Raw genomic sequence first — 25,345 nt, 5'->3', positions numbered from 1 at the left:
GGGAGAGCATTCCACAATCTGCCACCAATACAACCAAAGTCTTCTTGTGCCCTGCTGCCCCACAAACCTCACACTGCACAAAACTGAGAGCAGGGCCTCCTCCCTTGTAGAACTTGGCACCAGGCAGGTCTATATGGAATGAATAGCTCCTTCAGAAGAGCTTTGAACTCCAGACCCTGTTCAAAAATTACTGGAAACCCCAAACTGCTGGCAGACATATCTAGGGGCAGGTGAGTGTGCAGAATCTGTGCAAAATCCTCACATACAGCTGCATTTACACAGCACACTGTTTTGTGGCCAAGTCTCTGCACACTGGGCTACTAATCTAATACTAGTGTTAAAAGAGAACAACAATAGGCATCTCGGAACACTTCCTAAAACCAGAGAACTGAAAAGGTGACAGGAGCTGAGAGAAGCTGCTGTGGTTAGAAACTCCCATATGCTTCCTGCCTCTGCGGCTTCTACAATGACCACAGCAATTTTGATACTGAAGAAAATACATCTGAGTATAATGGTACATGATCCATTCCCTACTTGGATTTTGCAACCATGTACCCATAAGTGTTGTCTTTTGTCCTGTCCCCTGCGCACACACACACACACACACACACACACACACACAGAGCTTACCCCATAGTTTGAAAACTGCAGCCTGGAAGATACACCTTAACATTTGAACATGCCTTCTCACAATGTTCAGCAATGATATGGCTCCACTAACTGTATTGTCATTTGTGAGGCAACTGTTATGACACCATCGCAAATAATGTTATTTGTACAATCTCAGAAGTATTAAAAAAAAACCAGAAAGGTTTACATTCGTCTCCATTTTGCCCTCAAAGTAGTTTTGCCTTCTGCTTTTTAAATGGCTTAAAAGGCATTTAAATGCCATATACATGAGGATCCCTCAAAATATATTTTCAGAATTGGATGTGCATAGACTATTATCAGCATAAACCCACGTTTCTAGCAGAGTTTATTTAATTATGCTGCGAACAAGTTTTCAACAATACAAGATAATCAATCATCTGACCATATTGTTGAACCTGGAGAGATAACATCTCATTTGTGGATGCAGGGAAAGGTCTAAACCTAATTATATACCCAAGTACACCTACACTACATAATTAGATAGAAAAGTGGTTTGATAGTCCTGGCTTTCTGAGAGTGTAGGGGTCAAGGAGCACCAGCCTCTACAAAGAATTACAGTAATTTCCTGAGTCCTTCAGATAGAAGTCATTACTTAAGAACAAGATAGAAACTAGTTTAGATTTGTAGCACAGATATGCTCAGGTATGCGTAATTCAAACAGCTGGCACATTTGGAAAAGAGGCAATACTCCCACAAAAATGCAGGAGCAATACTGAGAAAGTAATGAAAGTGATGAGGGGCAAATGCCACAAAATAAACCAAGACTAGCTACAGGGGCAACTAAGTATGAAGACTAGTCACAAGCAAAAGTGATTTTACAAAGGGGATAGTTTTGTAAAGTTCAGAAATAATGGACTAAATTCTGGCACTGCAACTCACTTCTGGGAACTGCATATGCTGATTTTTCCACTATGCAAACAGAAGCAGCCATGTCCATATAAGTTGCAGCACTGGTATAAATCCTCCAACATAAGAGGAACAAGAATACGTGTGCACACACAAAAATTTATCTATGCAGCATAAATATTTATCTAAATTGGACAAAATTATTTCCACTTCATAAAATAGAAAGGGGGGTAATCAGATATATATATCTCAGAAGAAATACTTTTCTTTAAAGTACCCTTATTGAACTAAGCAAGCAATTTTATATGAATATCCTAGAAGATACTACTTAGTATTCCTTTGAATGTCTTGTACAGTTGCACTTCCAATGCCCACATTTATTTTTAAGTAACATTTCAACTGGATCAAAGAGAGGAACAAATTCTGCTTGCAAAATATTTTTGGTCAGCTTGCAAATTAGTCTTGACTGTGCCATATTAAAAAGAATCTCATTAATTGGACATTAAAATTAATCTTTATATTACATGAGAACATCTGTCACTTTTCTCTACACCTAAACTTCAGCATTTTAAAAAATTACAAGAATGCCTTGGCCTCAATTAAAACCAGGGAGGAAATAACTAAAATCTTCCTTAAGTCAATAAATTGGATTAAATTTCCAGTCTGTTACGGTTTAAGTTCAGACATATCCACTTTATATGCATATTGATAATTTAAAACTAAATCCAGCAGTTATTTTGCTCTCCTTCCTGCAGTTATTTTACTGATCTTCTTGAACCACCTTCTGAGTTCCAGACTGTGTATATACCATTTCTATTACTGTTTTCCTGGATGAATGGTGAAAAGAGGACTAATGTAGGGTGGAGGGGAGGACACAAACCATATGAGGATTGGATCAAGCCCAAATAACTTAATTCCTTCCCTCCTTGTGCCACTCAGATCTCACTCACACTCCGGATGCTAAGGTAAGCGAAAGCAAACAATCCAGTGCTTAATGTCACATCTAAATGTGGAGAGGATATTAGCAGCACTGTAGGCAGGCCAAACAAGAAATAGATAATGCTCAAGACTGAGTGTCAGACAGCCAGGCTGACATAAACCTCAAGAATCATAAAGCAACCTTCCTAGCTCCACCTTAACCTGAGAAGCCTGGCAAAGGCTCAAGCCACACTCAATGCCACTCATACCATAAGAGCATCAGTGTGCTCTGCCAATACCATGCACTCTGTTTTCTTTTCCAAAATTCCACACACTCTGTGCTGTGCAAGGTCCACGTGGTGGCATGCAACAATATCACACACTGTGGACAAAACCTGCAAGAAAAATTAAGACCATTATTTGTCCAACCTGCTGCACTTTTTATTGAAAACCAGCTGAAGGGCCAAAATATGCAGGATATAAAATGTTTTAAAACAGGGATGGCTTTGTATTCCCTTTGTATGTCAGAACTGGACTGAAGTACAATGAGTACAGCGAAGAGCATGTTTATTGTCAGCTTCAGTGTTCTAAGTGCTGCAGTTTTACTTCTTTTTTATTTTTGTAACAAAGCTAAAGACAGGTGCACACATGTTCTATTTTTCAATAAAAGATGAAGAAAGTAAGAGATTCCTCTTTTGCTGTAAAATGGTTTCACAAAATGTTCCAATTATAACTATTGCCATCACCTGTTGCTAATGTTTAATATAGTACAAGGTTGTGTGCAGTATGTCAGGCCACAAAGACCATTATAGAATTCCATTACACAAGTTCAATTTGTACAAGAACACAAGTTCAATTTGTACAAGAAAGAATGCTTGTAAAACTGTTCTAGCTATCAAGCTTGTGAACAACCACACAAAGAGTGTGCAATGCACCTACTGAAAGCCAATTTCATTTCCCATCTGAGGGGCTTTGCGTTTGTGTATTTCCCCCCACTGCCAAAAGGGAGACCAAGTCTCAGGATGCTGATAGGTATTTACAGATAACCCATCACAGTTCAGCCGAAAGGGTCTTTTTCAGGGGCTTTATATACCTGCAGAGATTTCTGGAGATTATCATTTTAGTTACTGCTTTGAGTTATTGAAAATATTTTCAATAGTGCATAACACTCTTAGTCAAGGCCTTTTGAATGAAATGTGCTGGGCTACCAATAAATATTTATCAGCATCCTGAGACGTGGTCTCTTTTTTGGCAGTTTGTTTTGATGGATAATTTCTGGGTTTTGTTCTGATTTTGCCACCACTTGCCCATTAAAACACTAACCCATGTATGCAAGTTGCAGATTCATACCACAATAGTAGGAGGGCAAGTTAATTTGTTGAAGAAGCTTGCACATTGAACCAATACCAAGTAAAGCCTGTCATAGACAGAAAAACAGAAAGAACATGATGTTAAACTTTCCAAGTTACAAACACAATGGGTGTGCTCACAAGCCACAGTAAACCAGATGACTCCTGTTTTGCTCCTCCTCACTAGTGAACTGGCGCACTGGAGCAGCAAACCACAATCCTCAGCTTAGCATTGCACCCAAACTGGATTATCGTGGTTCGTTTCACTCAAGCAAACTAGGATTGGTAAGCCAAGAACAAACTTTCTGATCATGGTTTGTTTGGAGTAAAACAAACCACAATCCCAGTTCAGATGCAACTATAAGCCAAGAGTTGAGGTTTGGAGTGAAGTGGGAGCAATCTGCACATTCATGCTAAACCATTCATTGTGGCTTGCTGTGACATTAGAATGTAATCAGTGGAACTGCAAGTCTGGAGTACTGTTTATTCTAGTTCCTGTTTCTGCCTTCCTAACAAGGGCAATCCTATACATGTCTACTCAGCAATACATCCTACTGAATTCAATGGGATTTGTTCCCAGATAAGTGGGTGTAGGGTTGCAGCCTAATTCTTCTAAATTTTGCACTTGTCCCCAAAAGATGTTAGGTTCTAATGGAAACCAGATACAGGCAGAATCTATTTTTACTGTTGGTAAATGTTCAAATGCCATTTAGCTAGCATTCAACATCCAAGCCTATTTATTTGTATCCTGATTTTCTAGTTCAAAACCTGAACTCAAGGGGGCAACATTAAACTTGAAGTATATTAAAAAAAACCAACACACACACACACAGGCCCCTCATCCCTACACAAAAGGAAAGCAGCCTGCAAAATAAATCCATATCTATGGGGAGGGAAACATGTCAAAACAAAAATATTTTCATGTAATGGCAGAATGCCGTCAGATAAGAACAAGGACCAAGAGGATCTCCCAAGGTAAAGAGCTCTATGATTCCTGCTATCCATGCCTAAGATGGGGCAGAACACAGAAGAGAGTATATATTTATTACAAAAACTATTTCGCAAATAACTAGATAGCAGTTCATTCAACTTCTGGTTAAAGGGTTAATTCAGTTTGCTGCCCATTACAAGAATCCAATCTGTTATATTTTGACCCCAACTTTGATCCTGAAGACATAAGAATTGATGGGGTCATAGGAGCTGAAGGTTCATGCTGGCAGCGCCCCAGGTGTGCACACACTTGCAGGACCATTGTCCCTGAGCAACTCCATCCTCACCGGCACCTCCTCACCTCATCCCTGTTGTGACAAGGATCCCAGGAGCATGCCAATGCCTCTGCCACCCCACCCCTCACAAGCTACTACCATAATGGGGAAACTCTTGAAACTTGCTGTCAGATCATGTTAAACCACTCCTGCTGCCAGAGGTTACTGCATCACATGAAATTAGCAAAGTCTGCTCCTGAAAGTGAGCAGATCAACATATTAGCTTTGGCTCAATGCAGACAACAACAGACAACAACTGAAGAATATTTGGCAAAACAGGCTGCAACTTCAAAAATGTGTCCACAAAAATGTTACTTACAACTTAGTAGCTTTCTGTAACTCCTTTGAAGAGTATGTTTATGAATTTCTGAATAATCAAGACATTTCCCTTTCAAAAATATCCTGTTAGAAGTGATTGGTCTAGAGACGTTTAAAGTATTGCTGTCATAACTGCTACATTATTCCAAACTAATCATTTAAATACTTCACTTGTTTGTACTTCTGAGGCCTTTATTAAAAATGCTGGTTATAGCACCACACTGGGAAGTTAATACAATTACTTGAGACCATTACTTCAAAACCCTTTTTTCAAAGTCACTCCTTCAGTACAACATCCCTAGGAAGATAAGCACATTAGTTGAACATTAAAATGCACTGATTTGTGTCCTTATCAAAAGATTCAGATAACTCTGCAAAAGACACTCATACTTGTGATTATTTGTTGACATGCTGTATTTCTGTTTTTGAATAAAGTAGTAATGGGTAATTCCTAGGTGACCAATGTAACATTTGCCAGCTTCCTTAAATAATATTAGCTAAAACACAAAATATTATGTTTGTTACTTGGATGAGTGTATTCTCTAAAAGCATAAATTAAATAAAATCCATCTGAAGCAATATATACAAAGTATCATGAGCAAGTGTCAAACATGGTAATTTTTATTGGAAACTGTGGGAATGGGGTTTTCTGGCAAATGACCTGTGATCAATGTAGCATTTCATTGATAGGCACCCACAAATATAAGACTCCAGAGTAAGACTTTCTATGTTACTATGCATTCACAAGTTGGAGATCAGCATCAAGTCAATGTGCGAAGTTGAAATACCCACAGGATTTGTTTATGTCTTCTTTTTAATTTTCCAATTTTTTTCCCAACATAAAAACATAGAAAGTTACCAGAAAGATACTTATACAATAATAGTAAGTGCAATTCTACATAGATATATTAAGCTAAACACATAATTTAGAAGGACTGTATTTCTTTTTTAGGTGCAGCTAAGGAGTTGTGCAGATCAACATTTGAAATATAAGAGACTGTAGAAAAAGCTCAAACAGTTGCTACGGACAAGAGAGGCTGTCTAGGATTGCCTGTGGGATGGGATACAGCTATATTCCACGATGATTCCAACTACGTATCTAGCCAATTACTTAGCCACTAATTTTTCCTGTTTCTATTAAGGTCTTATTACACATGTTGTATTGAGTGTTTCATGAAAGGGTCACAGCAGATACAAAAGGTAGCACTATTTATCATTAAGAACCTACCTTTAGACAGAGCTTCCTTATACTTCTCTTTTGCAGAATTTACTTCCTTAATTAATTGTCTATAAGTAGATTTTAATTTTTCCAATTCTGTTTTTGTAACCTAGCAAGAAAAAACAAACAAACAAATAAAGAGGAGATGTGTGAGGACACTCTTTGGAGAGAAAAAAGGTGTTTCAGCCATGTGCTGAAAGGATGCACAGCCTGTCCTACACAATCAGACACAGCAATTCACACTCAAACATTACTATTCCTTAAGTGGAGCACTACCAAGCAGAAGTATTTGGGCTGCTTCAACAGACTAGCACTTGAGCTGACCCTTGGATTATATTTTTGAGAGAATAAGGCACAAGGATACTATTTAAATATTGTTTAATTCAAATTATTATTCTATTCCAGTAAAAGTGCTCAATATAAGGTGACATTCTCTCAGAAATCCATCAATGCCTTTGATCACAAAGCAGCGATGGGTGATTTCGGTTGCTAAATTTGTTCTAAAAAAATCAGAATAATGATTGAATGAGATACCTTGAACATCTCTGCCTCAATTTGCTGGTAAACACCTATGTAACTCTTCTTGATTTGTTGCTTATCTTTGATCATCATGGTAAGTCTATGTAATGGCCCAGCATTCAAGTCTTCTGCATGCGTTTTCATGATCTTGCTAAGCTGTTCTGTTTGCTGCACAATGAGCAGCCAGGACTTGAGAAAACAAGAGATGAAAGCTTATTTGTTATTGTCTTAAAAACAAAATTGTCTGAGATTAGAATTATTTATTTTTTACAGTAGTATGTAGTACTAGATGCATAGCAATAAAGATAACTGTACAGCAGGAATAAAAACATCTGAACGCATTTGTGGATTCTACACACAGAACTGTCACCTGACAATACAATTATACACAAAATTGGTGTCATATTGCAAACACTTACCAGTTTCAGGAAATAAACACATTGAAAGGAAAATATTTGCTACTGAATTCCTGCAGACCGTGGGGCCAGACACTGTCTCTTAGCCTAACCTACCTCACAGGGTTGTTGTGAGGATAAAGTGGGGGGGGGATGTAAACCATATAAGCTATCTTTAGCTTCCTAGAGACAAGAGGGCCAGAAATGTAGCAATAAATGAATAACTGGAAAGTTTGAAGTGCAAATTATTACAGTTTAGATTTAGAAAAAGACAGCGGACACAATAGCCTACATTCACAGCATAATTCTATGCATGTTTACTCGGATGTATATCCTACTGAGTCCAACAGGAATTACTCTATGGTAAATGGGTACAGGACTGCAGCCTCAAACTACAGAATAAAACTATTATGAAATAGAATTGAGAGCCTGAATTGAAATTGGCCTGATACATGTTTTGAATAGAAAATAAGAACTTTTTTCCCTCCCAAGAATCTTTGGGTCATAAAATGATTTATCTATTAATTTAATAAAACTGTAATTGAAGAACAGAGATTGCAAAAGTGATAATAAATAAAATCTGCAGCAAGTGCCATTAATGTTCCAAATAGACCCCCAAAGGTAGCTGAACAGAAAAGGCAAAGGAGATATTATAATGAAACTATCATTCTTACAGGGAAAAGAAGCCACACTACTAATGCTCAACTTTGAGTGTAACTAAAAGCACTTCTATTTATCCACTAAACTGATTTATATTGCTAATAAACTCAACTAAAGCAATGTGCAGTTCTTATTCCAATGCATATTATTAACATGTTATTTCATTTTACATTTTTGTGAGCTGCATTTCATTAATGCCTTGAGAAGATGAATCTGAATTAGAAAAAGACCACATGGTTCACAAGCAGATGCCAAGATAAACCAGCCTACTCTGTTAGTAGCTCAAGTACACAGGTATCAAAACCAACATAATTCAATCAATGCCACAGTAGGTACAGCATACCTGCAAACCATGTTATATCTACTGTTTTTAGAACATTTATCCTGTAATGTAAAAGGTAAAGGTGAATTTATCCTGTTAAGTCAGGATGGGGGGTATTAATCTCCACTCTTGCAAATGGCAAATGTAATACAGGATGGGGAAAGCTACAGGACACAGCAAATGGAAGAGACCAGAGAGGTCCGACTACGCCATAAAAACATAAAGTAAGAACAGTCTGCTTTATCAGGCTAATGGCCTATCCTATCTAATTCATCATAATGGCCAACTAGCTGATGGTGGAAGTCCCATAAGCAGGACATGAATGCAGCAACACACTGCCCACCTGTGATTTCTAGCAACTGATATTCAGAGATATATGGCCTCTGACAGTGGAGGCAGAGCACAGCCCTCGTGGCTAGTAGTCACTGTAATGATTTTCCAAAGATATGGAAAGCAGAGACTGAGAGACAACTGACAGCAAGAGAATGCAAACCCATTGTTCTGGGCTACAGTGAGGATGTCTGTTAGGAGAGGCAGTATGAACGTCTTTCAATCCATAGAGTCTGAAATATATATATGACTTCAGCTCAGAGATTGCCAACCTGATTAGTCTCAACCCAAAAACATTTCCCCCCCCCCCAAAAAAAACCCCTTTAGTTTAACACCACCCAAACATACATTGAAATCCTAAGGGTGGTTATATAAGTCCAGCCAGTCAATAGTACTTATCTCCAGATAAGTATGATTAGGACTGCAGCCTTAAACATTATTACACCTCTTGGCTATAAAATTTACTATTTGCAAATCAAATACACAAAAGTGTGACCAATTCAAAGTCCTCATTTTTCTTACCTTAGATACATTACTAACATAATCCAGTTGTGAAGTACTCTCTTTATCAACCTGATTGCAAAGATTCTGTAAAGTGGATGCATATTCCTTGTCACTTTTTATTCTCATGGCCATAAATTTCTTCACCGTTTCTAGCAGCCGTAATTCCCAATCTTGCAGTTTTACCAATGCTTCATGAGAATACTTCAGGTCACTTCCAAACCCCATCTTTTATAAGGCACTAGATTTTCAAGGGCCACTAGTGAGAGATTCTTCTGGTCAACACATCTGTAGACAGAACAAGACTAATGAGAAAGGTGTCAAAAAGCAGAACCTATTAATGCTGTATTTCCATGGCAATGATTCTGTGTCTCACTAAGACACTTAAAACAAGAAGTAAGCTCAACTACACTCTAGAAGAGAGGCAGTTTGTGATTTTGAAAGTGTTTAAATTATCAAATAAGGTCTTCTCCAGTCCACAACCATCACCCATCCCTGCCAGCTCCTTCTACAAACACACATGGACTGACTGGAAAATGTCACCAAATGCCCCAAAATTGCTTTGTGTTAGCCACTTGTCATCAGCAATACACTGAGTCCAGTTGGCTTTGAGGACAACACAAGTACACTATTCCAGAGCCATTTAGAAGTCTTTGGGCTGTTAAGACAGCCAGAACCAATAATGTTCTTAGACTACAGACTTAAAAGTATGGACCATTCCCAAAGAATGGGGAAACCAAACAGTTTGTAGCATTCAAATATGCCAGCTGGTCAAGCTTTCTCACATCTTAGCAAAAATCAAATGTTGAGAGATGTTTCTTTAAAACATATCACAACAGACAACAAAATTTTGCAATTTATATTGCTGGAATATTTTCAATCTTAATGAGAAACTGCTTCTCAAATTAGAGTATTTAATAAATAACATTTTTTCAGAATAATTTCATAGTTGCATAGTAATATATTCCTCACAATGTGCTACCTGCCAATATTTAGGATTTGCATGCTGTTGTTTTTAAAACAACAAACTTGTGCACAATTATATCAGCCCCAATTTATTACATATAGTTTATAAGAAGTTTAAAGCTCACTGAAAGGAGGAAGAAAGGAGGAAGCATACATTTGAAAGGAAGCACAAATATCTCTATCAGCAGCATGAATGAAAAAGCTGAAGTGAAATGAGACAGGAGTTCTAGTTAAGACATAACCACAAAGCATTTGCTGGGAAATTCTAATTTTTAACAACTGCTGGTAAGTGTGCCAGATAGGACATACCAGAAAAGAATGAAAATGACACAAACAGAAAGAGAACAAAATTTAAGATACATACCTTTAAAAAAAGTTTTCTTCCCACAAATTTATTTTCCAACACTTGTGCCGTGGTCCTTCGTCCAGCACTTTCAATTCCCTGTTCCGGTTATCCCGTCTATACAAAACAAAAATATTGTATGATCTAGTTTGCCTACAACACTAAAGGAAACTTCATGAATCCTGAAGTAGCAGACACTGCACTATCAGGCCTTCATGTCAGCAGAAAGAAATACAAGTGGTTATGCCTGATCATTCACACCAACTCCAATAAGGTTCTTTGCCGACTTTCATCAGATTGGGAATCCTGTTGCTGAGGCCACCAAACCCTCCCTCTGTTCTACCAGACTTGCTGCTGCTCACTGACATACCTCTGGCTCCTCCAGGGAACCTTGCTTTTTGCTCAACACACCTGCGTATTCTTTGGCCTGATCACTTGCAGGGACCAAAATGTAAAATAGTAACACTCCCACTGGCTTGCAAAACCTCATAATCACAAAGATCTGCACACTGTTAACAAAGGCCCATGAAATTCACTTGCTTCCGTTTCTGTCAATATAACTATATAAGTACATAAAAACCACAGTTGCTCTGTCTCCCTGACCATAATAGTTCATATCCTTTACAACTGACTGTCAAATATTGAAGTCAATGGCATTGAGCATTGTGCCAGAATTCTATACGTAGTAGACAAAAAGAGCAAACAATATAAATCCAAAATGTACATTCCTGAAACTTGCAGAAAAAACCCCACATTTCTCAGCAGACTCAGTGTTGAGCAGGGATGAAACACAAACAGTATAAAGCAGGTTCTTCAGTGTTTGGAAGTGCCCCATCTGTATAACCCATGACAAAAGTACCTTTGCTAAAGACTCCTACGTAAATTTAGCAGGCATGGAGCAAGAGAAGAGGTCTTCTTATGAATCAGTAAGTGGTTTAGAAACAGAACGGAGAGAGTAGGAATAAACAACTGGTTCTTTCAATGCAGGGACATAAAAAGCACAATCCTGCAAGGATCAGTATTGTGATCTGTGCCTTTTTGGCCTCTTCCCTGAATGATTTAGAGCTTGGGTTGAGGAGTGAGATAGCCAAGTTTGCTAATGATGCCCAATTGTCCAATATGATTAAAAGAAAAAGTTGCAGTTGGCAAAGGGGACTTCTAGCCACTGAGGCTACCTGAGCCTCCAGTGGCAGATCTGGACTTCATTGGCTATCACCCCATTTATCTGTACTGACAATAGAATTGCGTGTTTTAACATCTCATGATATTGCATTGTTTTTATGGTTACCAGTATTTGAACTTCTTTGTGATCACCAGATTCCTCTTATGGTTAGAATACTTTGTATAACACAGTATTGTGATTATTAACCAGAACAAATAAAACATTTCATTCTTCCTGATGTCAACAAAGATGGATTTAGTTGCCACTTGCAACTGCACAAAACAGAAATGGCAGCAACAAATGAAAAGGTTTGCTTCAATAAATAATAAAACAAAATAGTGTCTGAACAATTAGACTTCAAGTATTATTGGAGAAATTAACCCCTATTACATATGATCAAAACAGTGGATTACTACAATTCTACAAAATTATGAATTAATTTTTTTAAGTACTATAGTGACAGATAAGGGCAAAGGCCCATTTTTTGCCAATACTCAAGAACACACTCTTCTAGTCTCAGTTTTATGCAACCTGGTTTCTAATAATTCAGATTTCACTATGAATATAAACTGCCCTATATTTAAAGTTCTAACATAGGGTTTCTTGTCATAATCTCTTCTAGACACTCATATTTTTCCTAGATGAAGCAGCATGAATAAACTGCTAACTAATAAAGCATCATCTTATATATTAAAAATGCTATAGGTATAACTGTTCTCTTGTTCACAATTTGGGTGTAGCAGTCAGTCAACATAAGCACCCATAAATATACATAATGTACTCTAGAATACCGTTATTACATCCTCAACAACTAAGTCAGAAGTTTGAAATGCCAAACTATGATAGTCTATAAAAACTGCCTGCTATTGCTTTTATAGGCTACTTGGCATGGATCCTGACTTTGCATGGATCCTTTCAGTAGGAGCATTCCCTGAGTAGAAGACCCCATTTCAATTCAAGCCTCTATCCTGCTGTTGTGGAGTCACTGGGCCTTTTATGATCCAAATGCATAATGGAGCACTATCCCAGCACTGTACAGATCAACAATCTACTGGATATAGATGTTGTAAGGTTGTGTGATCAAATAAAAGTCCCATTATTAGAGTTCTTTGAAAGTGTCAACATGTATATGGATAGGGATGGATACTTGAGACTTGCAAAAAGTTTTTGATAAGGTACCTCACTAGATTCCTGTCTAAACCTAAGTCATGAAATAAGAGGAGAGGTCCATGAAATAAGAGGCAATGTGGAATAATACATTTGTTTGATTTATTCTCGTTTTATGGCATCAATTTAGCTGTTGATTCCAAAGTGTGATTCTTTAATGCTATCTCTACTTCGGGGAGCGAGGTTGGGTTGGTAATGTTATTGTTTATTTAGTTCAGCTATATTTGAAAATCAATAAAATATGGTTTAAAATAGAGAAGAGGTCCTCTGTGGATCAAGAATTGGTTAAGCAGCAGGAAACAGAATAGGAATAAATGGGCAGATCTCCAAATGGAGGGATGTAGAATGTGGAGTCCCACAAGCATCAGTATTGGGACCTGTGCTTTTTAACTTGCTCATAAACAATAGGACAAGTTAGGTGTCCTGGTTTGCTGATGATACTAAACTAATCAGCACCCTTAACAAACTACCGTTCCCTTAGGTCTTTGGCAGACACCACAACTGTTTGAAATGGTATGATAATGCTTTAAATGTATAGTACAGATACAGCCTTAGCTTAGAAGCAGAGATATGAAATAACCTTTTGTCTGCGCATGCAGTTCCTTCGCTCCTCCCTTCTCACAAGCCACAATTAAACCAGGAAGTCTCTCATTAAACCAAAACTTCCCCATTTCATTCAAACCAGGAAACTATAGTTACTTGCTTCAGCAAAAGCTGGGAATATACACCAACTTCAAACCATGATGTGAGAAGCAAAGGGCACCTTGAACTGTCCTAACAAGCTCATAGGCTTAACATTACATATTTTGTAGGAAATAATGTAACTGATGTTGAGGAATAGTGGATAAAGCAACCATGCATGGTATCTACACAAAAGTACAAGAGAAATTTCACTCAGAAAGCTTTGCCATCTTCCGATCTATCATGTGCCTGATATCTTTACAGACACAGAGACTAAAGAGACATTAAACCAGGGGTGAAACTAGGCTTTATTTCACCTGGGTCAAAGACCCAGTCTGGCATCCCATATGCACATTTATGTACACACACACAGGCTGGGAGCCTTCACCCGGAGACTTTACCCAGGGCAAAAAAACCCCAGCTAATTGAAGTCAACTGAAGGCCCTCATTATTGCCATAGTTTGCAGGGTCAGTGCTCCCCACACAAGCACAGAGGTAAGATATAAGCCACTGGAACGCTATAATGTGAAGGGCCTTGATCTACTGGAGACAGAGTGCCACTGCTTAATCCAGACAAAGGGAAGAGGAGTTGCAGACTGCAGTTTGCAAGAATATGAATTTACAATTGAAAATACAATTCCTTTGGTTGTACAGTCAAACCTCAGTTCTCAAACGGCTCCATTTTCAAACGTTTTGACCCCTGAACGCCAAAAACCCGGAAGCAAATGCTCCGTTTTTCAAATGTTTTTCAGAACGTCCAACACGAACGTCCGACACGGCTTCTGCTTGAGTGCAAGAAGCTCTTGCAACCAATCGGAAGCCGCGCCTCAGTTGTCGAACTTTTCAGAAGTCAAACAGTCTTCCAGAACTGATTACATTTGACAAATGAGGTTTAACTGTAACCAGTGCTAGAAAAAGAGGTGCCAGAGCTCACCATGAACACCTCCCTTGTTCTCTTATACAGTCATACCTTGGGATAAATACGCTTCAGGTTGAGCGCGTTCAGGTTGCGCTCTGCGGCGACCCGGAAGTAACGGAGCGCGTTACTTCCAGGTTTTGCTACTCGTGCATGTGCAGACGGTCAAAATGATGTCATGTGCATGCGCGGAAGCAGCAAAACGCGACCCACGCAGACGCACTGTCACGTCTTATGTTATGTTCAGGATGCGAACGGAGCTCTGGAACGGATCCTGTTCGCATCCTGAGGTACCAGTGTAATAGCAATGCGGTCTGCCTGAGAAGTGCCAGAACTCAGTTCCTGTGAGTTTTGGCTGAAAAGAAACCCTGGTTGTCACCTAATCAAAGGAGATATAGAGTTGGGGCGAGAACACAACCCTATTTAACACCTGATCCCACTGTGAATAGTTCACTTTGAGATCCATTGTAATCTGCGATTGTTGCTGTCATATTATCATGGAGAAGCCAAAGGATGTTTACAAATTTATCTGGATAGTCCACAGGGCATTATATTTTACAGTGTCAAAGACCTTAGTCAGGTCAATTAATGCTATATACAGGGGTTTGTTTTCCTCTCTGCATTTTTCTTGAAGCTGTCAAGCAGTATAAATCATGTCCACTGTCCCCCTAGGACATCAAAAACCATTCAGGAAGGGTAGCCTCAGATATTGTTAGGAGAAAGTTTGCTAAGATCCTTGCAAGAATTTTGCAGGTCACAAGGCTAATAAAGAATTGCCTTGATAGTTTCCACAATCCGTTCTATCACCTTTTTAAAAGAGATTGATATCCCTAAAGTCTGCTAGGATCACCCCTCTCTCCCAGATTTTTTCAATGAGTTTGTGAAGCTGTTGGTTAAGTTCAATTCCACCCACTTTGAAGACTTCGGCAGGTATCCCATCAGGTCTGCTGGCTCTGTTGTTTTTCATTTGGTTAATAGCTGTACACAACTCTCCCAGATCTGGAGATACTGCAAGCTCATTTCTAATTTGTTTTTGCAGAATTTGTGAGGACCTCAGCAGCTACGGGGGAGTTAAGGTACCCCTGCCTGTACAGGCCAGTCGTGACCAACTCTAGGGTTGCGCGCTCATCTCAAGAGGCCGGGAGCCGGCGCCGTCCGAAGACACTTCCGGGTCACATGGCCAGCGTGACGAAGCTGCAACTGGCGAGCCAGCACCAGTGCCGCACACGGAAACGCTGTTTACCTTCCCACTATAAAGCGGTACCTATTTATCTACTTGCACTTAGGGGTGCTTTCGAACTGCTAGGTGGGCAGGAGCTGGGACTGAACGATGGGAGCTCACCCCGCCGCGGGGATTCGAACCGCCGACCTTACGATCAGCAGGTCCTAGGCACTGAGGTTTTACCCACAGCGCCACCCGCGTCCACGGGGGAGTTAACAGTTAAGGAAATGCTAGTAATGTTCTTTCCAGCACAATGCAATAGCTTCTTTATCTTTTAAAAGTGTGGTACTGTCTGTTGAACGTAAGGGGGGGTATGCCATGATTTATTGGCCCAGAGATGGTCTTTTTGGCTTTAAAGAAACTCTGTGCACACTGAATGTCAGCTAAGTGCTGGATCTCTTGAGGGCTTTTTTTTTATCCAGCAGGTGTTCTTTAGTTCTCGGGTTCTTCTTTAAACCTTACCCCTAGTGTTGGCATAGGGTTTTTTTCTTAGTGGCACAGTTTCTATTTCTTTGCCAGATCTGAAAGGCCTTCCTTTTCTTGTCAATAATCTGTTCAATCTCACTGTCATTCTGATCAAACAAGTCCTGGTGTTTCTTGGTTTGGTATCCAATAGTGCCCCCATCCTCATATCCTACATACCCCCACAGCCTTGGAAAGAGCTGTGGCTGAAATGTACCTAAACTTACAACTAACAAACCTCATGGCAAATGGGAACAGGAAATTATGTTAAGGACCAGGGTTAATGCTTTGGACTCAGTAATCAGAGACTCTGATTTTTACTCCATCTTAACATTATCATTCTGGTTTTTAATTGATTATAAAGACTTTTGGAATAGACTATGGTGGCAAATGTATTACAGAATATTGACATCAACTAGTGATATTGGCTTCCGCATCTCAACACCATCTGTCAGGTTGATTTAGAGCAGGGGAAAGAACCTGTGGCCCTCCAGGTGATGCTGGATTCAAACTCCCATCAGGCCCAGCAAGCATGGCCAATGGTCTGGAACAACAGCAGTGGTAGTCAAACATCTGAAAGACCACGAATTTTCCACCACTGTTTTAAAAGGTATTTTCACTTCAGTTTTCAAAGGCCCGTGTTTGCATTTCTAGGGAGTCACCCAAGTATTCAGAAATGACTACTTTGTTTTTTGGGTGGCTGCATTTCTTTTATAAGCTGATAAGCAGTCAACCAACTGATATTGCTGTTACAAGCAATGACAGACCAACCCAAGTTTATCAGCAGAGTTAAGCTTTCTGTGGTTTACTTTTATGTATCAAGGCATTTTCTTTTACATATCCAGGTGCAGAGAGAATTCCATGTGGGGGGAGTATTGGTAACATAGGAAGCTTTACAAGTCGGACCATCAGTCCCTAGAAGTTAGTTTTGTTTGACTGGCAGCAGCTCTTAGGGGTTTCAGACAGCTGTGACCCAACATTGATTTTAACCCACTCTGCAAAAAACACATTTAACAAGTTGAAACATTTTATTGCTTTGACAGCAACATGTTCTTCACAGCAGTTAACCACTTGATATTTTATTTGAATCATTTATGATTCAAATTGTTTCCATACAACACTCTGAAGACAACAACAGAAAGGCACTGAAGCACAAATCAAATTGCAACTAGATGAAAAACCTACTCTACCTGCTTAACTAGTTTTCTTTGTGCCACTAGTCTTCTGTGACACTACCAAAAAAGAAAACTACATTAAAAACCAATAGATCCAACTGGTAAGTCCTACCAGAGATGGGTCCCATTCCTCCAAATTATAAAATTCAAGCACAAAACAAGGAACTTGTTTCTGCCAGGACCACTGCTAACATTGAATAAGTAATAAAAATAAAAAATATATAAAGTGTTCTACTACCTCCTTGTGTAATAGTACATTACCTTCAACAGCCTCTTTCTATAGCTCTAAGAAGCCTGAGTAAGAGTTCCACTCTTCCACTACTGTGTACAAGCAAAAGTTGGCTCAGGACTGCAATACCTCACAGACCACCTCTCCCTATATGAAACCTAACCGAACCCTGAGATCATCTTCTGAGGCCCTTCTTCATGTGCTCCTCCACAAGAGGCCCGGAGGTTGGTAACACAAGAATGGGACTTCTCTTCAGTGGTTCCCATTTGTGGAAAGCTCTCCACAGAGAGGTTCGGCTGATGCCTTCATTATATGCCTTTAGAGTTCAGATGAAAACGTTTCCTTTCAACCAAGCCTTTGGCTGATTAACATCCAACACCCTTTAAAACATGTTGTGGAAGGCAGAAATTATTGGTTTGTTTTTGTTCTTATTTTTATTATGGATTTTGTGTTTTTTATATTGTATTTTTATGTTGTGAACCACCCTGAGATCTATGAAGGGTGGTATACAAAGTTAATAAATAACTAAAATAAAAGTAATTATATTCACAGTATTGAATCACAGAACCAGGAAAATGTATTTTCATCTCTCCCCGCCCACCTCTCCGAGTTCCTCTGTTCAGCACACCAAATTTTGACTAGTGAAGTGAAGCCTTATCTTTCACATAGATGAAACCCTGTCACCATCTCTGGAAGGAGGTAAGCACGCTTAGGAATCCCATAGTCCATACGGAAAACAGGGGTAAGTGTTCATTAATGGGTGGAAGGCCAAGTAACCCGAAAAGTGCCTTAGAGTCCTACCTGCCAGTCCCAACCACTTCGCTACTTAGGGAATTACTCTTAACCCCTTCTCAGGTTCCATCCCAAGTTCTGGGCAGCCCTTAAGCAACACACACTTTGGAGACCCCCTCCCACCTGCTCACCCACTAGCCAGCACAATCCTCAAAGCTATGCCATCAAGAGAGAGAAAGCTAACTAGTAGGCACAGGTTACATGCACTCTCCAAGGCAGGCATGGCCAAACTTGGCCCTCCAGATGTTTTGGGACTACAACTCCCATCATCCCTAGCTAACAGGACCATTGGTCAGGGATAATGGGAACTGTAGTCCCAAAACAGCTGTTGGACCAAGTCTGGCCATGCCTGCTCTAAGGGAAACATTTGGGGGGACGGGACAGGGGCTATACAGAACTGCCCAGAGACAGTAGGGCCACCACAACCCACTTGCATTTGTGTTAATCTATACCACCACAGCCCCTAGCAGAAAAGCACAAGTAGGCAGAGACTACACAAGAATCAACTGCCTCACCCTTTTAGTCACCTGTGTCCTCATTCTTGGTGGTTCAACAGCAGAGATTGTGCAGAGGGCCTAGAGTAATGCTAAAAGGCAACTGAGTAGGGACAGCAGCAGGTTCTGCTCACTCAGATGTCTCTCAGACAGGCTGAATGATCCCTAGGGAAAAAGCAGGTAGAAGCACGTAGCAGTTGCTCCTCTCACATTTCTGTGCATTCCCTTCAGGTAGTGCAGAAAGGACTAAGCGCAGGGGAAGAACACAAAGCAAAAGAAGGGAAGAAATTACTACCACTGCCCGATTGCTTCCATCCCCAACTAGTAGCACAGCAGGTAAGATGGACTGCTGCTCCAGATCACTCACTGGTTCTTACTGTTTGGGTGACAGAGCAGTGGCAAATAGGCACAGGAAGGGCTACCCAGAGCTAGTAAATGGAAATGACCACCACCTCTACTCAGATGCCTAACAGCACTGCCTTTAATGGGCTAAACACTACTCACTTTCACATCTCCGCTTTCCTTTCTAAGGTCAGCTATTACGAGAAAGCAAGAAGGGAAAGGAATCTTTCAGGCCTCCACATTACAGAGCATAAGCAAATGAGCAGAAGAAGCTGCTGCTCTTGCAAGGCCCAGCTCTACCTTCTTGCAATTCAAGCCCACCAATTCTACCCACTATGCCTTCACTTGTTCACTCTGGCAAGAGAGAGAAAAGGCCCACTCAAATGCCAAGCGGGCACTTCCCGGTGCTCTTTCTTGCAGCCGCCGCAGGAGGAGAGGGTGCTGCCCTTTGCATGACCCATAGCAGAGAGCACTAGTCAGGCCCGGCGGGTGGGTGGGGGGAGTGGGTCGCGCCTCCTCCACCCCCGAGTCTGAGGTGCCAGTCTGCCCCACAGGGCTGCTGCCCCCCCCCCTGTCGCCGGCTCCGCCCCTCCTCCTGCGGCCGCTGACAGCCTGGAAACCCAACCCCGGAGCTTCATTGTTCCCGGCACTTCCTTCGCCCAGGGGTCAGGCGCCCCACCAGAAGGCGAGGCAAAGGAAGAACGAAACCCACCCGCGGAGGAACGTGGGGTGCCTGAGAGAAACACGCCCCGCGCGCCCCCGGAACTGTCTGCAGCTGCGCGGAGGCGGGTGAGGCACCTACGAGGGACCCGCCCCCCAAGCTCCCAAAACAAACGAGCCCAAGGAAAAGGAGGAGCAACACCACCACGTCCTCCTTGCTTCCTCCCTGTCGCCCTTTTGAAAGCGCCCCCCCACCTCAGGCCTAGGCACCCCCTCACGACCCCGGCTCCAGTCCCCTCGCCTCAGGCCCCTGCCACCCGCCGGCCGCAGCCAGAGCACCAGCCCCACCCGAAGGACAGGCGGCCCCGGCCCCGCGCGCGCACCCGCCGCCGCCGCCACTGCTGCTATTCTTATTCCCCTTATTCTTATTCTCCTTCTTCTCCTCATCCCCATCATCATCTTCCACCTACCTGACAAGCGGAGCCCCTCCACCACAATACGCCCGTCGCCGGCCCCGCCTGGCTCACGTGACGGCGCGCCCGGGCCAATCCCGCGCCCGCTTTGCCCACCCCGCGGGCAGCCAATCGGAGACCGGTGACCCAGCTGCCGCCGGCCAGCCAACCCCGACGCTCTCGCGCGCGATCCGAAATGGGCCTAGAGCCGCGCCAGCCAATCGGAGAGAGGCGAGGAAAGAGCCGCTGCTTCTCAAACCCCGCCCTCGCGCCGTGACGGCTGAAGACGTGAGGCGTCGGGGTGGGGAAAGCGTCGACTTCCTCTCAGGGAGGGAGCAGAGCGGGGATCGAGTCCTGGCTGGAAAGAAGCCGGCGGGGATGCCCGTCGCTTTCCTGCGGCCGAGCCCGGTCTCGATACGCGCCGCCGGCAGCTGGGCCCGCCCTTAGTTTCGCTTGGGCGGCTTACTTGCTTGGGAAGAATCCCAGCTGGAGACTGATATTATTATTATTATTATTATTATTATTATTATTATTATTATTATTATTATTATCCACTCTGGGCGGCTTCCAACATGTATAAAAACATGGTCAAACATAAAAAGCCTCCCTACCCTATACAAGGCTGCCGAAGTGCAGAGTAAGCCCGCTCGGGTGTCGTGTACACGAACGCAGGAACGATCGCGCTGCTCCTCCCGTGTTCACGTGCAGCCCGTTCCGACGAACGTGTTTGCACTCAGTTCAGTGCGGGCACTCCCGGGTCTGCGCGCACAGGCTGGCGTCCTGGGGTTGCCGCTGAGGAAGAGTTGTGTCACCTAACCGGTATCAATCAAGCACTGGATTCTCTTGTTTGAACAGTGATCAGCAATAAAACAACACCTTTACGTTGTGGGTTGTGTTGTGTTATAGGCGTTTTCTGTGGACTAGAAATCCTTGCGCTTCCTGTAAAAGGTGTTCACTCATCCTGCTTAAGGGTATACTTGATTCTGCATATGCACACACATACAGGATTAAGCTCCATTGAACACAGTGGGACTTGCTTCTGAACACACGTCCGAGGGGTTTCAAAGGTAGTTCAAGTTACAGATATGAGTGAACTATAATAAAAAGTTTCATGGCAAAGCTGGAACAACCAAATTGCTATTATACAATATCCCTGGAGCATTTTAACATATCCTTCTGAGTAAGGTAAAATGCCCAAATGATTAGCATAGAATAAAGTTTTTGAAAGGGCTTAATTTAAAAAATAACTATTAAGTAAAGAGGGCCTTCAAAGATGAGACTGTTAGATGATCTCTTATTACAAAGTGGCTAGGAGAACTGTGCCTGATCTTGGGAGAGAAGAAAAAACCACAGGAGACAGCCCTTTTCACTCAAACTGGAATGGGTAGAACATATCTCTGTTTTTTAAAGGGTATGTATATCACTTCCCACATTATACTTTCAAGCATTTTAATACACTGGTTACTGTAAATGTCCTTCCACTTGTGGATCTGAATATTGTTTATTTTACTTCCCTTCATACCTGGCAACATAAAATAGAATAAACTCATTAAGTTGAAATATGGTACACATGTAGCCTTAAGGCACACTTATTATCCATATCCCATGATGTGTCTAATGGTTTGTGCATAGCATAGGACTTGAGCCATAGCAGATGAATCAGTATAGGCAACCATATGGTTAAAGATGCCTTTGAAATCTTTTATCAACGCAGTTGAGGGAAGCAAAGTTGACATTTAGATGGTACTGGCCGGCCATCAATGAGGCAGACTGAGACAGCTCCCTCAGAAGCAGAAGCCAAGGGGCACCTCTATAGGAACGACCCCTAGTGCCACCAGAGAAGCGGGTGCAGGCAAGATCTTGTGAGAGCCCCGCAGAATGTCATAAAAGCCCCCACAGAGGACTCAGCTAGATTGGTAAAGCAAAAGTGTTGTATATGCATTGTGTATGCAATATAACACTGTGACACCAGTTGGCGCTGTGGAGTCCTGTCTTTCCGTACCGGATTTCCCTGTATGAGTTTACAAGCCATTTAACTGAATCACTTCTTTGGCATGTCTAGATCCAGCCAGGATCTCACAGGGAACACCTTCCTGTTTCTCTCCAGGAGAAGCAAAAGGAGATGGGCCACCCCCCTGGATGTTACACCAGTGGAGCTGGGGTGTATAAATGATAACTTGTCCACATGGTGTTAGAGGGGTTGTGGACAAATTAGTACATTCTTTCCTATGTGGTGTTTTGTCCTGTAGTGCAAACTTTTTGGCTCAGGATTTTTCAGAAGATGACAAAAATTATTGATCAAATTGCCTACCCAGATCTGGGCTTTGCTTTAATTTGCCTCTTTCCCGACTTCATTCATAGGCTCATACAATTCTTTCCTTGAAGCTGCAAGATTGGAGATAGCTCAACATTGGAAATATGCCTTTCCATTTACAGAACAAAGCTGGTGGATAATAATAGGGTGTATTGCCTTGGCTGAAAAACTAACTCAGCATCATGGTGTATTACGGAGTAAAACTAAGATAGATAAATTTGATATTGTATGGCAAACGTTCCTATGAAATGTTACTGGTCAAAAAAGTTTGTCCTCCAGATCCTTTCAAATCTTTCTGGCCATACCTACCTAAGCATTTGTCTGTTCCTAGAATAGCAGCCAGGAGAAGTGAAAAGCCTTTACCAGAATCTGCATCTAATGCCCTTTGATTATATATGTAGTAGCTTGTCTTTTGTATTATGTGGGACAGTTTCATTGTTGTTGGTTACATGTTGCTCTTATGCATGCAACTGCTCGTAATTGTTAACCAGAAAATTTGTGAAATAAAGAGTAATTCTAAAAAATGAGCTATTTTTACAGCTAATAACCAACAGTCAGGCTAGGGCCGGCATGTCCAAAGCTGATCAATTTAATCCAGCCCCCGTGGCAGTATATGTCTTGGGGTAAAATCCTAAAAAAAGCTCAGCAACTTCAATCCTACAAAAAACTCAACAACTTTGGTTGGCCCTCACACATGTTCACTTCATCAAATTTGGCCCTCTTTGGAAAAAGTTTGGGCACCCTTGGCCTGGGCTAGGGCAACACACTAGCAAAGAGCAAGCAAAATGATTTTACTACTACTACTAATTGCATTTATACAGTGCCTTTCTGCCAAGGCACTCAGAGCATATGCGTGTTGGAAATACTGGGCTGTGGAAGTTCCCATTGTCCCTTTATATATCTATTTCAAATTTCCAGTAGCAGGCCAGGATATTCATCTTGGTTCCATAAATTCTTAATACAGTTGTTATAATAGTACTAAATCCTGTGGAGCTTGGCAATGGGTTTTAATAGTGCTGCCAAAAATGGTTCGCTATGTAAAAAGCGTGTTGTGCAAGTTAAAATAACTGTACATGTCTTTACAGGACCAGCCTTATAATTGCTTTAGCTATCCTGTTTCAAGCTGTGAACATTTTATTAACACTAGCAGTTGGTGCTCCCCAAATCTTATCTACCCACTCAAAACCATTCCGTCCCAGGTTGCTTCCACCCCCATGAAGCAGCACATTATAATACTATATATTCTCTGACAGTGCTCATCCCCATGATAAAGTTTATTGTATAATGTTTACTCAGGACCTTTATCTTCAGCAAAGGTCCCCTACAATTTTAATGAGAAGCTTCCTCCTTCTGATTTCTCCTCAATATGGCATTAGTGATGAAGTGCTCCTGATCACCATGGGAAGGTTTAATTACTGGTTTCCCCACATTTTATTTTATTTTTGTTTTATTGCAAAATAGTTAGTCTTGAAGAGAAACCCTGCATTTGGCACATAATGGTAGTCTACCATCTGCAGAACTACACCTCATCTCACATAATGGCTGTATAAGAGTTATCTTAATAATGACTTTAAAGGGGGGGCACATTTTCAGGATTAGGACCAAGTGTAGCAGAATGGTGTAGAGTTTTTGCATACCAAGACCAGAGGATATCCTGGTTGTGGTGATTATATGACAAAATTCCAGAGATTAGTAGCATACCCAAGGAATATCTTCCAAGATAACTAAACTGATCTGATGTCTCCAATCTTTTGTGTGTCACTTTCATAATAAGTATAAATGTTTCTAATATCCCTTGAGCTACTGCGAATAAATATATGTGACAATAGGAGCATGGAAACCTGTCACAAATGAGAAATCATTATAATCAGGGGCCTCAGGCAGAGAGAAACATTACATAGAAAGTTGTTGATTACACAGATTCACTGCATCTGTTATTGCTTTTGAATCTTGGGAAGTCTAGTGCTATATTCTGGGCTAGTGTAATGAGTTTAAAAATGAATGTTACAGCACCGCCACTTGCATATAAGATTTTGATATCGTCTAATGCAGAGCAGGCAAAAGGTAAAATTGAGATCTCCTGATTGCAGATGATTTGCGGTAGAACTGCTAAATGTTTAACTAACAAAAAGAAAAAGTGAGACTCACAAGTAAGCAAAAAAAAATTAAATGTGTCAGGACTGACAATGTGCTCATACACAGGCTGAATTAGGAATGGCTTACGGGCTCCAATTGGTTTGAGAAACAGTACATCAAACAGTAATATCTTCGGCTGTACACACACACTACCTTTAAAGCACATTTGAAGCACATTCTTTTCTCGAAGAATTCTGGGCATTATAGTTTACCCCTCACAGCGACATAATTCCCAGCAGCCCTTAACATAATACAGGGCCCATTGTTGAATATAACCAGTTTAATAAATGTGTTTTTCTTTATCGATGTTTGTAGCTTATTTTGCCATAAGGCTTCCATCGCAACAAAAATCTGTTTTGATTTCGTCTTCCTTCTTCCCACATCCTTTTCTTTTGGAAACTTTTTTTTACTTATCAACAATCTTTCCCTCTTGTGACAAACAGCTTGCTCTCCCTTATTCCCAATCACAGTCAGCCATGATCCAGGGATGTTCATTATTTCCCTTCCCACAATCAGCATCCGAGTCAGAAAGCTGCAAA

The 25,345-nt window shown here is 41.2% G+C and overlaps 1 protein-coding gene across 2 annotated transcripts in view; it reads right to left on the bottom strand.

Moving 5' to 3' along the window:
- The window catches only part of FER (FER tyrosine kinase), a 152,007-nt gene extending 131,528 nt beyond the window's left edge, over window positions 1-20,479 (bottom strand). For both annotated transcript variants that reach the window (XM_053407624.1, XM_053407625.1), the window contains exons 1-5: window positions 20,375-20,479; window positions 10,624-10,719; window positions 9,315-9,581; window positions 7,101-7,274; window positions 6,576-6,675 (exon numbers count right to left, since the gene is read on the bottom strand). In XM_053407624.1, coding sequence (XP_053263599.1) covers window positions 6,576-6,675; window positions 7,101-7,274; window positions 9,315-9,521 — 481 coding nt within the window. In that variant the 5' untranslated portion in view covers window positions 9,522-9,581; window positions 10,624-10,719; window positions 20,375-20,479. The remainder of the gene's footprint in view (window positions 1-6,575; window positions 6,676-7,100; window positions 7,275-9,314; window positions 9,582-10,623; window positions 10,720-20,374) is intronic.
- Between the last annotated feature and the right edge of the window lie 4,866 nt (window positions 20,480-25,345).

This window comes from Podarcis raffonei, chromosome 11 (assembly GCF_027172205.1).
Source record: "Podarcis raffonei isolate rPodRaf1 chromosome 11, rPodRaf1.pri, whole genome shotgun sequence".
In the NCBI taxonomy this organism is placed as follows: domain Eukaryota; kingdom Metazoa; phylum Chordata; class Lepidosauria; order Squamata; family Lacertidae; genus Podarcis; species Podarcis raffonei.
The sequence above is the reverse complement of the archived record's forward strand: the minus strand, read 5'-3'. Positions and strand labels throughout refer to the sequence as shown.